We start from the raw sequence: 16,846 nt of genomic DNA on the forward strand, positions 1-16,846 counted from the left end.
TTCTTTATGGCTGAACCACTTTTGATTTTTGTGTGTCTGCATGGTTAAATAGAAGATGTAAATGAAGTAGCTTTTCTTAAAGTATAACTTTGTGTTTCTCATATTTTTACAAAACAATAAGGAAAAAGTAAGAGAAAGGTTTTTACACAGAGACAGTTTTATTAACGTGAACATATCGACGTTTCAGACTGAAGCCACTCAGAGACAAACAACCGAAGAGGACAGAGGATAGAGCCAGATCAAACACACTCACATGAACCGTTACTATATATATATATACTGTATGTGTGTGTACACACTCAGGATGGGGGTGTAACACTCCGAGGGTGACTAAGCAAAAGAAACCCAGGTTCCAACTCTGATCAAATCCAGATTCAGACTCTGATTGAAACTCATGTTCAGCCTCAAGGATCCCTGATTTGGACTCAAATCAAACCCGGACTCAGACAAAATTGTAACCCTAAATCAGACTCAGTTTGAACCCAAGTCACTCAGTCTGAACTCAGATTCAGTCTGGACTCAAACCCAGATTTAGGTGGAAGTATCACTGTATCTGCTGTGTTTCAGCGTCCACTCAGCAGGACAACATCTGGGCAAAAAATAGTTTCCATTTCATTTTTTTCCGTCTTAATTTTTCACCTTTAAAAAAAAAAAGGTCATTCAATGACTTGCAGCTTGACTTGAGGAGTTTCTGTAAGGCAGACGGCTCTCTGTGTTACAGTCAGTGAGCGTTGACACATCGGAGGGTAAAGACATGATCTCCTCGAGGGTCAGAACTTAAAGAATAAAAACTTAACACCAGATTAAATGATCGGTAAAGTGGAGGCATTTTTGCTAATGAAGTCGGTTTTCAGGAGTAAACAGGAATCTGGCTGAGGAGCTACCCACCTCTCATACACACACACTCTTCCTCACACATATGTCCACACACACACACACACACACACACACACACACACTGCAGTAGTCTGATTGGAAGTTTAGGCACTGCTCAGTGCGTCCACACCTGGCAGGACTTTACCTGAGGACACAAAGAGAACAAACTCACCGTCAGCATCACTATCAAGCTTCAGCGCAGAAATAGTGGAATAATAATAATAATAATAATAATAATAATAAAAAAAGGTCATTTCAGCGGTCTTTGTTTGTCGTCACTCACCCTCCAGCAGCTCCAGGCTGGCTCCGCCTCCTGTGCTCACATGGCTGACCTTGTCTTCTGTGTCCCACTTGGCACAGCAGGTGGCAGTGTCGCCCCCACCTGGACAAAAATACATCATTAAAATAAACGATTTAGGGGTTTATTAAGCTGCACAGCTCGGTTAGATTTTTACTGTGATAGCTTCAAAAAAACATAAGTAATGTTATATAATCTTCAAAGGCATTACGATGAAAGAAGATGTGTCATAACTTGGATTGGGTTCATTAAATGCTGCAGTGCTTTTACATTTCTTTCTTCTTTTGGGCTGTTTGGCAGATTAAAGGTCTAAAACTAACATTAAAAATATTAAAAGTTTTCTCACCGATGATTGTGATGCAGCCTTTTGCGGTCACCTCGACCACTTTGTCCATCAGGCTCTTTGTCCCTTTGGCAAAGTTTTCCCACTCAAACACACCCACAGGCCCGTTCCACACGATCTGCTTGGCCCTGCCCACCGCCTCGGCGTACGCCTTTGAGCTCTCCGGTCCACAGTCCAAACCCTGCAGGGAAAATCATCACCAAAGCAGAGGAATTAAAGATTTAAGAAAAAATGAACAGCACAACCTTTAATTCCTCCTCATGGTGCAGGATAGATCTGCTGTCTCACCATCCAGCCGGCGGGGATGCCATCAGCGACCTTTGCAACGCCTGTAGTGGCGTTCTCGTCAAACTTGTCGGCAGTGATGAAGTCGACGGGCAGCGTGATCTTGACGCCGTTCTTCTCAGCTTTGGCCATCAGGTCCTTCACGATGCCGGCTCCCTCCTCGTCGTACAGAGAAGTACCGATCTGACAAGAGAGCGAGAGGGAAGTACAAAATGAATAAAAAACTGTATTTGGAGAGAAAATATTCACTGAGACTGAGAGTACTTTTCATGAAGGTGGAAACACTTCAGGTGCAGACAGACTGCAACAATAAGATTTCAATTCTGGTTCCCACTGATATTAAGAAAACGTCTCTGCTTATAAATTCTTTACGCAACACAGTGTTAAGAATTCTTCTGAGATTTAAACATTTCTTGGTCACATTTGCATTTCCTCGTTGACTTTTTTGTCATTTGATTTCGCCATGTGAAAGGTGTCCTTTGTGTGGGCCTGAACCTCCTTTAAAAAAGGAGACAGATTTTATTGGTAAAAGTGATAGGTACAAAAAAGGCTGTCTTTGTTTTTGATAATCAGGGCTGTTGAACGTAGACTGAATAACACAATCACTGACATAACCTCCATTTGAACTCAGATTTGAAAGGACCAGCTTTTGTTAGAGGTGGGTCAGCACATTCTAACAACTACAAAAGGCCCCATGTCCACACTCCCCCTGTAGTCATGCAGATAGCTTTGTTTGATTTGTTTGTGATTGAAGGTTAGCAGAGTTTGAGATTCCTGCCTCCAGAGCAGTAAAATGAAGGTTGATGGAATTTACTTTACTGGGCTAAAAAAAAAAAGAAAGAAGAGGAAACATTACACTGAACACAGCAGGCACAATATTCCTCCACAAAGAGTTTGTCATTTCTTATCTTTTTGTTTCTCAGAGGTCAGACTCGGGTAATGAACGTGACTTTATGGTCTCTGCTGTGAGACTGAGGAACAAAGCAGTTTCACAATAAGTCTGTTTGAACACCACTAACGTTCAACAGCAAGTGGTGATGAAACAGAACTTATGAAACACCTCATAACTTTTTACGCTGCATTCAAAATACGTTCTCACCCTCTCAGCGGAAAAAAAAAAAAGGTTCAACAGAGAGCATCACCTGTTTTCAAATCTGTATTTATAACGGGCTATTTGGATGTAAAATGATTCAAGATGAAAGCTGCTATAATGAATGTTTTTATCTGCTGAATGTGAGTCAGACATTCACTCTCTTTCAGCTTTGTTTTTAGTTGTTTACAATTTCATTTTGCTCAAAATTTTCTCCAGATGTTGAATTAAATGTTGCTAAAAGAGCACAGAGAGTGAAAAGGAAAGTCAGGAAAGTTGCATCCTGTGGAGGCGCCGGTAGCCTAGCGGTTATGTCACACGCCCCGTGTACAGAGGCTGCAGTCCTTGCTGCATTGGCCGTGAGCTCGATACGACCTCGGCCCTTTGCTGCATCTCATCCCCCTCTCTCTCCTCCCAACATTTCCCGTCTCTCTTCAGCTGTCCAATCTAATAAAAGGGAAAATGCCCCCAAAAATTATCTTAAAAAGCTGCATCCTGTAACTATTCGTTTTGAATGTTCTCCTCCTCTGGACATCTGTGTGAATGAGCCCTCGATGATTTCTCTGGATTAAATAAAGGTCGAGTGAATAAACAGACCTTTTACATAACTGTTTCCAGTATGAAGTGATTGATCGGGCGTCTTTCACAGATTCTTTGTGATTAATTTGAATGTTCTCTCAGTGACCCTTGTGTTCTCTGCGTCGTCTTCCTCACCTCCATGTTGTTGAGGACTTTGAGGAAGGTGAAGGCCATGCCGCCGCCGATGATCATCTCATTGACTTGATCCAACATGTTGTTGATCAGCTGGATCTTATCCTTCACCTTCGCTCTGGAACAGAGAGAGAGAGAGAGACGAGGAACGCATCAGGAAAGACAGGAAACCGGCTGAGACGGATTTGTGCGGAGAGTTCTGCACTGACTTATTCTTTCAATTAAATGTGTGAGCTCGGCTGCTCTAACAAAACTCAACACAAGGACTTTATAACACCTACATGATGAAGAGCAGTAAAAAAATAGTTAATCTAAGTATCCTATATATCTCAGATTAGTGCCCAAAATAACAGATTATTGAATAGATCTATACATTGTAATAAATCTAACTTAACCTACAAAAAAAATTAAATCGACAAATGATTGAAGACAATTTCCTATACCTCTAAACACATGATGCGTTTGTTTCACTGCGGTCAAATGAACGTGGTGCGTTCACTGACTTATCATTAAACATTAATGACCGATGTACTTTGTCTGAGAGCTGCAACGACGTGATTGGATGAAGATGGAGAGAGTTGCACAATGCACTTAAAATGGACTCTGACTCGAGGCCAAATCTCACATGTGATAAGTGACAGCTCGTGTGTTTGTTAGTGCAGCTTCACTCCGTGTTTCCTTTTTTTTAAACAATGGAACAGCGTGTACCAACAAATAACAGGTGTGGTTATTATCTGGGATCTTTTTCTTATTGGCTACACTTATTTCAAGTATTCAGAATCCTAACTGAACGTGGGAAAGTTCCTGTAAAACAGAAAGCTGTCAATCTGAGCACGCTGTCATTACTGTAGTCCTGTTGGATATAAAAGAGTGGATTAAGTTTTTTCACTTTTTGAACACAATTATAAACTTTGATATGATACTTTAATCGTAACAATCGAACAATGTTTAATTTTTCCATATCACTGCAACATTTTGTTAAAAATACGAGTGAGATCTAAGGTTTATTTTAGCTTTTGTAGTTTTTGATTTGTTTTAAAGAAGTCTGAAAACTTGAGCTGATCTGTTATTATTTATGAAGATGGTGAATTTCAACCAAACCGTAACTTTAACCTACAAAACCTGCCCAGCAAGCAAAATGGAAATTAATTAAATTAATACAAACTAAAAAAAAGGCAATCTGTATTTGACCTCTCATCTCTTCCAGCCGGCTCCGGACTTAGTGCTCAGTGTTCCTCTTAAAGAAAGGAAGCGCACAGTCACACCAGCGATTACATAAGGAGCTTATTGTCTCTATTCCTGGACGTCCACCAGGGTGTTTTAAGAAGCAGCTGCAGTGTGATGATACCAACACTGCAGCAGAGGGAAAGGACAAGTCTTATCAGCTGAAAACTCTTTTTAAAAAAGGCATTTCATAAAAAAAAAAAAGAGGTATTTAACCCTAGTTTTGTTTACAGGAGCAGCAGAAACTACTTGTTAGTGCTGGAATCAGTTTTTATGTAAAACAGAGAAGAGGTTAAAGATTATTGTCCAGATAGGGGTCTCTGAGGTGTGTTTAGTGAGACTTGAAGGACTACAGCCTCCATACATGGGGCCTGCTTACTAACCACAACGCCCCCCCCTGCATTGTTTTAATGCACGGCCGTTTACAGGCTGAAGTTCAGATTTGATGAATCGTCGTAATGAGCTTTTCTCACCCTCCGAGGATGGCCAGGAAGGGCCTCTGAGGTTTCTCCAGAGCCATGGCGAAGTAGTCCAGCTCCTTCTTCATCAGGAAACCGGCCGCCTTCTGAGGCAGATTCACTCCCACCATGGAGCTGACAACACAAGGGGAGAAGGAGAGTTCAGTTTAAAACCTCTTTTTAAAGTATAACGGCTCTTGTCCCGCATTATTCATCGCTTTAACAGACAGCCGGCTCACCTGTGGGCTCTGTGAGCCGTGCCAAAAGCATCGTTGACATAAACATCTCCGAGTTTGGACAGAGACGCCCTGAAGGAGTCGATCTCCGCCTGGGAGGCTTTGGTCTGAGGGACACAAATCAGACAGGAAAGAGTAAGAGCAGGAGAGAGGAGGATGGAGAAAGTTCCTTTAACGTGCCTCACATGGCATCATTTCCTTTTTTTTTTTTAAAACCACGACTAGTAAGCAGCACCAGCATGGTTCCAAAAAGGCTTTCCAGGTGTTCAGCATTTATGAATATAAAGATATGTTTTCATTTTATTTCAAGAAACTTGTTGGATTGTATTGGATTATTTGGCATTCAGTGAACTCATGAACACAAACTAGCTGCCTGTGATGACCCTGCTGGTTGCTGGTTTTGCTGGTTGGCTGTTTGTGTGTTTCGGCTGCCAGGTGGGTGTGGCTGAATCATGTATTGGAAAACAACTGGGCCCGGCGTTCTCCAATCCATGAAAGCAGGCCCCACTTCGGAGAGAGGAGAGAGAGGCTGCTCCCCTATGCTCCTCGTTCCTTTTGTTAAATTGGTTAATTAATGTGGTTGTGAATAAACGTGAACCTGTTTCTCCCATTTGTCTGGCTTTGAGCCGCTCGTGACATTGTCAGCCTATTCAAGGGCTTAATTCCTTTGCCTTCAAATAAAGTCTAAAACACACGTGTGTACTCATTCATACAATCACAAAGTCATGATTATTTAGTACCAAAAATGAGCTGGGAGCCTTTAAACCTCTGTTTGCAATGACATGCTTATGCTAAAAAGGAGCATCTGTAAAAATGTAAACATGAGAACACCTCATCCGAGGCTTACTGCCTCCAAAAGTTGAGTTCTCTAAGATGCATCTATTAAAGAATATGTTGAATATACGAGTCATGGTGGATCAGGTTAATGCTGCACTTTAACAGGTCAAAGTCGTGACTGTGTTCCTGGAGGGGAACAAAAAGGTCAAGAGAGCTCTTCAGTGTCGTTCAAATGTCAGACGAGTGCTGCACGCTTCAGTCCTGCTCCAGACATTTAACCCTTCTGTCCACGAGTCAGATCATAGACAGTTCAGAACTAGTAACAAGTCAGAAAGGACTAAAAACTTAACATGAAATAAATCTATTTTAAAAGACAACAAAGGTGTTTCTTCTTATGGAGCTAGAACAAACTTTAAATGGAACAAAGGCTGGAATCTAAGTAGTGACTTATTCTGTTTCTGCCTCCATCACTTCAAAGTGTTTGTAAAATAAACCAAAGTTAAACTTTCCTCACTGGTACAGTGCAGCAGTACAGTAGTAACCCACCCCGTGTACACACACACACACACACACACACACACACTGACACTCTGCATACCAACCAGGCCTCTCAGGACAGGAAAAGCAACAGGTCCAAGCGGGACTACCCCGCTGACCTTCAGGATAAATGTCAGCGGGTCAGAGCAGCTGAACCACAGCAAACCTCTGGGATCCACAGTGACACACGTCTAGTATGAAGCCTTACTCACAAAATGTACTTTTTGTAAAACCGTCTGCATCACAGAATAAATCAATGAGAACGACACCTTTGGTCAGCATCCACATGTCAAATCTCTTCTTTGATACGAAACAGAAGAGATGCTTTCAGTTAGAAGACGAGTTTTCCAAAAGCTACGCGTGTCGGACAGATATTCAAACATTTCAAGGCGACCACTTTATTATTATTATTTTAATTCACTTCACTCAGTTTTTACTTTACACATGAGACTCCCCCAAAGAAACAAGCAGAGCTAATGTTTGTTCCCTGTCTGGATTCAGCATCACAAACACGTATCACTGCACTAATGTGTGATCGCTCATCTCAGTGTTTAAGTTTATTTAGAATAACCAAGAAACAAGCTCAGTGGAGTTTAGCAGCAGATCACAGAGCGGCCTGACATCCTGTGTTTCTGCTCAGAGGTCAGGTGTCTGTTCATTTCAATTATACTGACAAACTTGTTATACAGACTTAAATAAATCAATGATCAAATGTCTGAATTTGAAAAACATTTAGAGCATATTTTTAAGCATCAGAAGCTTCTGAAAAACGTTAAAATGCAAAGCGTCACCTCCCAAACATTCAGTAAATCTTAAACTTCATAGACAAGTATTTAAGTTTTTACACTTTTCTATAAATGCCAGAGTATTTGAGGCCGACTCTCTCACTCTCATTCACTATTTCCTGAATAATAAACAGCAAATCTTTAAATTTTAAACAGTCTATTAGGATTCTGACACTTGTGAATCACTGTGATTGACAGGGGCCGTGCTTTGAAGGGTTAATTCACAAGACTTGTGAATGTTAAGATCTACAACTGTTAAATATATAAAGACACTATTTGGTATAAAAATGCTGCAAATCAAATAAGAGGATATTAAATGATGCACTACAGTAGTTTGAACATAGGAGTCTCTGCAGCTCTTGACCATGACATCATCAGACGGTGACTCAGCTTTCTTCAAAGGGACGCTGCAGCTGCAGTGACTTTGTGTTTTTCTTCCAGGTGACCCAGCTTTGAGAAACAATACTGAGGGGTCTGCTGCTCTCTCTGACAGGTAGAGGAACATCTCTAGCATGGTTATAAAAGTAAGAGATTTAAGTCCATGAAATCTATTTAGAATAACATCACTTTAAACTGAAATGGTGATACTTGATCTGCATATTTTCTTATTGGAGGAGACCGAGAATCTGTGCATTAGAGTTTGTCATTTAACTTTTTCATGATAGAAACAACTCAAATGTTAAAAAAAAAGATTCTAAATGATCACAAGTCGACTCTGTAGCTGTTTAGGATGTGACACGTTTTTACACGTCACATTGTTTTTTAGCTTTATATGCAACATAAAATATATTATTAGCTGATTAGAGGTCATGTTAGGAGGTCGTAATTCCATCTTTTATATCTAACAGTTATACTGCTGATGCCCTGATGCAAATCTTCAAATCAATACGTATGTGTAAAAACCAGACTCTTTGCACTGATGACACTTTTTACTTTTAACTCAAACTCAGCAACAAGAAGCGTCTGTCACTGTAAGGACAGGACAAAGTCAAAGGACTTTAAATCGACACACTGGAACACCATCTTTTGACTAAGTTAGTGCCTTATATACATTTATACAGTTTGCACCGTGGTTGGGTTTTTTCCTGTATGTCCAGTCAAATGGCTCGTTGGAAAGAATCTATAGTAGCATAGATAAAGACTCGGATGTGTAAGGAGTCTTGAAAAGGTTTCAATAAATTATACAAATGAAAGATCCCCATCCCTTTGGATAACTTCTACACATCATTGGCCAGACGTCTTTAGCTGTGTCTCACCTTGTTTCCGGAGGCGTCCTTGCCCTTCCCCTCCTCGGCCACGTGGAAGCGGAGGTTCTCCAGCAGGATGACGGACCCAGCGGCGGGGTTAGCGCAGGCGGCTTCCACCTCTCCACCCACACAGTCCTTCAGGAAGGTGACGTCCCTGCGGAGTCACAGTGAGGATTTCTGACCGACTGATCTTATTACAATCTTAACAGAGTAAGCTCTGTCTTCTTGTAATCACATGAAACCACAACAGAGACAAAGTGATACGCTCACCCTGATGCTCTGCGTTACGCTGCCTGACAGAGAAGCTTGCCTAAGTTTAGTTTCAATAATTCAAAACTCTGACTGTTCCTGAGTGCGTTACTTGATTTATCTGCTTAAACATACTGAACGCTCAAAATCAAAAGTTTCAGTCCATCCACTCACTTCCCCAGCAGGCTCTTGAGCTCAGCGGCGACAGGCTCCAGGGAGTATTTCTCTGGCATGGCGTTTCCGTCAGGACGGCCCAGGTGGCTCATCAGGACCACTGACTTGGCCCCGTTGTCCAGGCAGTGCTGGATGCTGGGAACGGCTGCTTTGACCCTGAAAAAGAAATAGAATTCTCCAATAATTCACTTTTTATTAAACTGTTGTTTCATGAAAATAACTAAGCACCTTCTGCTGCGAGACTTTGATTATTAGTAACAGAACAGACACAGGATGAGTCGTACCTCTGGTTGTTTGTGATCTGCTTGTCCTTCATTGGAACGTTGAAGTCAACCCTGAAAGAGGGAAAAAAGCAATATTAGAAGAAAGAAACACAACAGTAGTGACATTTTTAAAGCATTTCAAGTCATTTTGGCATCGTAATTTTCCACATTACCCTCAAATTTAAAAAAATGTTTGGTATTCCTCAGCTTGTGATCAAACAAAGTCCAACATCATCAGCATTTTTAACATCTTATGTAAGATAAAGCCATTTTACTTTCTGCATCTGTGGACTGCATCCATTTAAGGTGTCAATTTTTAAACTAAATACACATAAAAAAAAAAAACAATGTTGGGTTTACTGTGTTGCATTGTGCTCCCTGTGTGATCATGTGCATCATTAGAAACTAAAGTGTACATTGACATGTTCAGGCTTGCATTAAAATGGCAGCATCGTGTCTCTGTGTTGCCCGGCCCAATGAGCTGGTAGCAGCGATGCACGCTCTCAGCTCCTGAGAACATGCTGCATCCCTCGTACTTCACTCAGTTACGTAACCACCTCCCTCCTCTCCCACTGAGACCCTGATACACTGACACACATGATCAGCATGCACACACACACACACACACACACACTTCATCCTCTGCCATAATAACAGCCGTCCATTGTCTTAATCTGGATCCCTGCAGTCAGCAGTTCAGCCGCTCAACGGCTCCTGTACACAGACAATGCTCAGTCATCCAGTAACTACAGTCGGTTTTTGCTTTTGTGATTTTCCACCTGTTGCTGCTCTCTCGTCTGCATGGGCAGAACATGACATTTTTGCTGCATCATTCAGAGCTAAATGTGATGATCAAAGAGGGAACAAAGTTTATTATTACAAACCATTTTTGTCTATAAGTAGCTAAGAAATAGGCTTCACACCACCAACATCTTTTTCTTCTGTTGTCATTCATCTGGGATCCAGGCAGTGACACTGACCTTTAGCTGCCTCTGTGTATTAAAATAAGCTTTGTGTCTCTAAGAAAGGACTTTACACCTGTAGCCCTGACACCTTACAGTGAGCTACATGCTAACAAGAAGGATGAGTGTATATGATGCCTCTACAGAAAAACACTTCCTGCAGGATTTGGCAGCTGAAAAGAATTCAGGCAGCACGCTGCTGGATCTCTACAGCAACGTCCTGCCTTTCCCCTTTTTAAATTCTGGACCAGCAGCTCACATAAGACACTCCTCTGCAAGCTCTGAAGCTGGAAATAAAACAAGACAGACTGCAAGCTATAACAGGCCCAGGCAGGGTGTGATATGAGGCCACTTATCGTCTAATTGTAAGTCTCTTAACACAGAAAAACTCAACTTGGAGCAAAGTTGACCTTTTAGCACGGAGCACAGTGAGCTGGGGTCTGGTGCTGGTGAACCTTGTCCTATGCTGCTTGTCATTGCATCACTACTCCCTGACATTTCCACACAGGGTGTCAGTTTCAAGTGCACTCCCATCCTCTTTAGCCTTCACAATCTGGAGGCAAGTAAATGGCATGAATATATTCTATAATGATAAAATACCCATGATGCATTTGAAGGACTTTCTATTACTCCGACATGAGTTCAGGTTCTGCACAGCCAGGCGGCAGGACGTCCTTCCAGGTAAAGAGATTGTACTTCAGGGGATTAAAACCTCTGTGGACTGCAATGCCTTCGAGCAATACGCTAAATCAGACCTCAGCAGAATCTGTCCAATGACCACTAAATACAAAATTACATGATTCCTCTTTGGAAGAATAACCAAAGATTCACTGCTGTGGCTCTTCTCCCAATTGATACTGCAATAAAGATGATGATTGCAACTAAATCTAAAAAGAATGCTCAATTAAATATTAATTAATCTGGAAGTATTATTATCGGCATAAAAAATGTTCAATAGTGAAGACTATGTACCAGTGTATTTCTTCATTTGGGGTTGGACTAGGGCTGGGAAATATAAGATATATCGATATAGTTCCAAATAAGATATAGGGTAAGACAATATCGTTAATATGGATATAGTTTATGTTGCATTAAAATAACGTTACAGAGGTGCCAGGTCACCTTTTTCTCATCTCACTGATGATGACTGACTGTCTGTCCCTCTTCACCCTGCTCCTCCTCTCTCTCTCTTTTATTGTATTTAAGGAACATTTTTATTTTATAATATTACTTTTTAAATTCACAAACAGGTAGTTTATTTTTCCATGTGTTTTCACTGTTAATAAAATACATATGGATATATATTAGAGTTTTGGTTGATATCACACAGCCCTAGGTTGGACTCTTGAATTAAAAAAAAAACAGGCAATGATCAGATGTTCAATCAGACTCTGGAAACATACAGATAAATGGCTTTACCAGCATTTTTAAGCATTTTATTTATCACATTATTTCCATGTTTAAACAAATAATAGTTCAATTTTTTAGTTCTTTATTTGACACCACGTTAGCCTTGTTTTGAGTCCCTGAGGGCTCGGATAGAGAGCACACTTTCAGTGTTTGAATCACTTTTATAAGCATAATTAATAGATGACGTAACCAATTAATTAATTAATTGTTTAAAAAAGGGGGAGGATACTAAATGACTACTGAATTTTCTCATATAATTAACGCAGTTAGTGACAAATGTGTGACGCAACGTAACAATATAATACATTTAATTATTGCAGTAATGCTTCTGTGTTTAAAGGGAGAATGACCGACGGATGCAGCCGGTTTCATCCATGCTGCATCTCCTCACAGGCACGTAAACGTAACATGACTGGAAAACGTGACAGCCAGCAAGTTCACTTCCTGTCTTCTGCAAAATAGTCTTTTCTGAGTCATGTTCATCTCTGACAATCGTGTTTTTACACAGCGATTAAAGCTGCTTGAGCACGGAGCAGTTCAGGATATGTTTGATGAACAAAACCTCTCCAAAGTGTCAGGTCGCTATCTAACGTTAAATAATACAGCTAGGCTTTAAAGGCTCACCTCATGACGACCCTCTTCCCCTTCACGTCCACCTTGTCCAGTGTGAGTTTGTTAGAGAGAGACATGTTGCTTGTTTTGTTTGGTCTTTCCTGCACCTTCCTGGCTGGGTGTCCTCCGCTTCTTTGCTTCGGCTAGAGAGCGACCGAATGACAGCAGTGACCTTAGTGCAGCGCGGAGGAACACCGGCAGGGCGGGACAGAGCACACCCCCGCTGCTGATTGGCTCCGAGGAGAACACAGATCCGCATTTCATTGGTTCTTATTGTTGTCTGTTCTTATGACGTAAGAGTCTTACCCTCTGTTACTCCCAGTCAATGATTGCCTTCTGAGTTTTTCATCTTTTCTAGGGTGTTATTTAGAATTTTTATTTATTTTAAGCTTCACCTGGAAAATGTTTTTTTTTTTTTTTTGGCCATTATTTCAGTGTGACACATAAATGAATATTTTATTATAAATCTAACTTTATTTCCAGAAAAGTCTTACAGTCATAAATGTAAATTTACCCCACTTTTCTCTTTTTCAGAAAAAAATGATTTATGAAAACTATTCCTTCAACCAAAATTTAAAAAAAAGTTATCAAAACTGTGTGTGCCTCCAATTTAAGGTTGTATTAAACTAAATTTACCTTCTATGTTATTTTTGTCCCCTGGCTTCTTTGATTTTGTTTTATATGAATTATTTTATCTGTATAATGTCTGTTTCGAATGTTTATTATCGAGATACCTTTTTGTAGTTTTAAACATGTATCATTATACTGTGGGTTTTCTACTATGTGTACATTTTTACTTTGAAATAAAGTTTATTACAAAATCAGTCAATGGTCTGAATATATAGAAACTTCATGTATTCACGTCTTAAATACAATTAAGTCCTTCTCACTGGTTGAACTGTTCACCCTACTTGATGACAAATGATAAATACATTTACTCAAGAACTCAGTCTGGTATTTATACTTCAGGCTACTTCAGTTTTGACCTTTTATTTTATATTTCCTGCACAACCACAATGATTTGATAACTACGATCCCTAGTTACTTCCCAGGTACAATAAGAGAATGTAAATATAACCACAAAACACACATTTACTTTGAGTTTAAATAAACTTTATAGGTTTTTTTTTTAATCTTAGTGTGAAAAAGGTTAAAAATATATAATGGGAAAGATTGTAGTTTTTGCATTTTGTTTTGCTTTGTTTTCATTCTGTGGATTTTGTTTTGGGATTGTTCTCACCAAGGTGGGTAATCTGTTCCAAGGTCATGATTTGAGTTGTACACAAACAAGAGCAAAAATGCCATCATCAAACTTTAGGGTGTCAACATTTCTAAAAGCAACATTTGTTCTGTTTCCATTTGCTTTTTATAGATAATTCAAATATTCCCCCTCTGTTATCATCTAACTCCTTCCATTATCAAACGTGTATAGATTACAATGATTATTAATAGAATATTAGTTTGAGGAACCAGACTTACCGAAGCATGAGGGAAAGGTGTGAAGGACAAATTGGAAGCTACCGTGTCCACAAACAAGAAACACGGCTCAATAGAATCATACTTAATTTATTTGGACAAAGTAACATGTTGAAATAAACACAGGAATCTGCTGTCAGAACATGCAGATAATTGTCATTCATCTGTACAACCAGAAAGTTTATTAGGAGGTGAGAGATTGGTTTGTCATGGCGGCTTTTTACTCTTCAGACTCGGGCTCTCTCCACTCTTTGGGCATCACCTTCCCAATAGGCGACAGATTCCAGGTGATGCCAGTCTGAGTCAGCACCTGCACAGAGACGGGACAAATGTTTTTAAAAGGGCAATGACACCATCTGCATCTACAAGATCAAGAAGTAAGTAAGGTCTTTTAGTCTGAACAATGCCAGATTTAGCTGAAGACACTACACTGGTACATCTGGCCTTTGTATTTGATGATATCTGACACAGCAGTGTGCATTTATTTAAATATGTTTGTTTTCTGAAATAACTCAACCATTTAAATTCTTTATTTAGGAGTGGGGTCACTGCAAGTTTTTTTTGTTTGATAAAGATTCTCATATATTGAGCTCAGTTGAAATTGTCAGCTCTATGTTTCTTAAGTTTGTGTTGTTTAAAGTACCCGTTCATTGATCAATAAGGAGGAGAATTATAAAATACTGATAATTTCAAGTTTCCTGTTGTTAGCCTTGTGTGTATAATGTGGAAGTATATGTGTATTGTTCTTTTCTTCAACATTTACAGACATCACAATATACATTTTTGTGACATTTATATGCACCACATTGTGAGAAAACTGTCTTTTCAGATCTTACATAAAAATTAATATGATGTGGCAACAAAGGGAAACACTGCTTACGTATGCCCACACAGCTGTGCAGAAGGCCGCTCCACCGACCATCAACCCGTTGCCGTATTTGACGTGGAAGTTTGAGGCGACAAAGGATCCATGCCTCACCTGCCTTGTGGCCTGACCTGGACAACAATCAAACACAGTATTTATGGTTATGACCATCAAAACAGACTGCACTATGACTAACTTGTGTTATTATTGTGCCCTATGCTGGGGTTTGAAGTTTTCTTCAAAAGGACAAAATCACTAACACAAATATGAATATTCCCAGGGAAATAAAACAATTCAAGATACAGCTATAATAGTGCTGATCATGTCACAAAACTGGATCAAGATTATCTGTCCTTCTCAATGTTTGGAAATCTGAATTTGCCACTTCTATAGAGAAAATAATATACAGATTACAAGACAACACAAATATCAACTTTCTTATAAATCATTTGTCTTTATGATCTGTGCATGTGACATGGTTTGATTTGATCTCATCATAAGATAAGATAATCCTTTATTTATCCCACAACGGGGAAATTTACATTGTTACAGCAGCAAAGAGTCAAGATTGCAAACAGAAAGTGAACACAGTACAATTTAAATAAAAAAGTAAAATTAAGAATAGATAGATTTAAAAAAATAGAAAAATAGATCAGCTGAGCTGCAGTTTTGACAAAAATGTAGTCAGAATATTCAGTGTAACACAGACAAAGTTTAACATGTTATCATTACACATTTTGTCCTTATAGTGCCATGATGAACTTGTGCATACAGCTGCACATTAACCTTGTATGACTTCCTTAACACTGAGAAATATATTGTAAACTCATAAAAGACATTTATAGGCTGGACAAACATTATAAAAGTACTAAATGAAACGTGCAATTAGATAAAAGCTGTTATCAAATTTTGTTCAGATATCAATGGATGTCTGCACACATCTTTGAGTAGTGAAATGTTGTCCTTTCTTAAAATCATAATAAATAAATAAATAATATATTATAAATATTTATAATAAATAATGGTGATACTAAAGAAGCGTCTGAAAACATTACTGAGTCCGAGTTCAAACATACATATATACATATATATATATATATATATACATACATACATATACATACATACATGTGTGTGTGTGTGTGTGTGTTATGTTATTAAGTTTAATACCATGTCCTCTTTTGACCGTCCTCTATTTATCACATGGTACAATGTCATGGACATCAGCTGGAGAGTTTAGCTCATCCTATTTCTGAAAGTATCTGATGTTTGTTTTACTTCTCAAGAAGAAAATAAGAATTAAACACAAGTTATCCCATTAAAAACACGTTTTACATGTCAGACAGTTTGACATCAAGATATAAAAAACAAACAAGCTATTTAAACAGGCTGCTCCTTAAAGACAGATTGTGCAATTAAAACTCAATCTGCTTCAGCTTGCATGTGATAATTAAACTCAAATTAAACAGGAATAAGAGGAATAAGTGATTGAAGACGTAACACGACTCCTGCAGGATTGCTCATGTTAGCTGCTGATGCTAACAGGCTAAACGCGGTCACACACTGAGCTCGTCTGTAAAAACATGAAACCGACTCCAATTAAACTTCTACCTACAGCAAATACATAAACAATACACATTCCTGTAAAGGGGGGGGGGGGGTTTCCTTACCTGAGAGGTTCACTGCAGCTTTAGCAAACCGGTACATGTTGCTTAGCCTGGGTTGTTTCAGTTACCCTTGAAGATGTGAGTAAAACGTTAATATGGCCGCCGCACGTAGTCACAGCGGAAGTAACCGAAGAGTCGCGCATGCGTAGTGTCAACATGAAGGAAGCAAGTTTCAGTATGTCGTGAAAAACGTCATGTAAGAGATAAAAAGACTTCATAATATAGAGACAAACTAAACATCTATTCATGCCTCAATCGTAACATCCTGTAAAAATACAAATATTTGGTGAATTTAATGTTA

General features: G+C 39.4%; 2 protein-coding genes across 2 annotated transcripts; both read right to left on the reverse strand.

The window, feature by feature from the left end:
- Window positions 1-135: 135 nt before the first annotated feature.
- Window positions 136-12,709, reverse strand: pgk1 (phosphoglycerate kinase 1). The gene is made up of 11 exons (XM_020640527.3): window positions 12,550-12,709; window positions 9,575-9,625; window positions 9,291-9,446; window positions 8,877-9,021; window positions 5,525-5,628; window positions 5,301-5,420; window positions 3,607-3,721; window positions 1,806-1,985; window positions 1,521-1,698; window positions 1,160-1,258; window positions 136-1,021 (listed from the first exon to the last, which is right to left on the reverse strand). Exons 1-11 carry the CDS (start codon window positions 12,612-12,614, stop codon window positions 981-983), a joined length of 1,254 nt encoding a protein of 417 aa, XP_020496183.1. The 5' UTR covers window positions 12,615-12,709; the 3' UTR covers window positions 136-980.
- A 1,378-nt stretch (window positions 12,710-14,087) lies between these two features.
- Window positions 14,088-16,706, reverse strand: cox7b (cytochrome c oxidase subunit 7B). The gene is made up of 3 exons (XM_020640543.3): window positions 16,549-16,706; window positions 14,894-15,009; window positions 14,088-14,323 (listed from the first exon to the last, which is right to left on the reverse strand). The coding sequence occupies exons 1-3, from the start codon at window positions 16,583-16,585 to the stop codon at window positions 14,234-14,236; spliced, it is 243 nt and encodes an 80-aa protein (XP_020496199.1). The 5' UTR covers window positions 16,586-16,706; the 3' UTR covers window positions 14,088-14,233.
- Window positions 16,707-16,846: the final 140 nt, after the last annotated feature.

The sequence above is a fragment of the Labrus bergylta genome, chromosome 14 (assembly GCF_963930695.1).
Source record: "Labrus bergylta chromosome 14, fLabBer1.1, whole genome shotgun sequence".
In the NCBI taxonomy this organism is placed as follows: domain Eukaryota; kingdom Metazoa; phylum Chordata; class Actinopteri; order Labriformes; family Labridae; genus Labrus; species Labrus bergylta.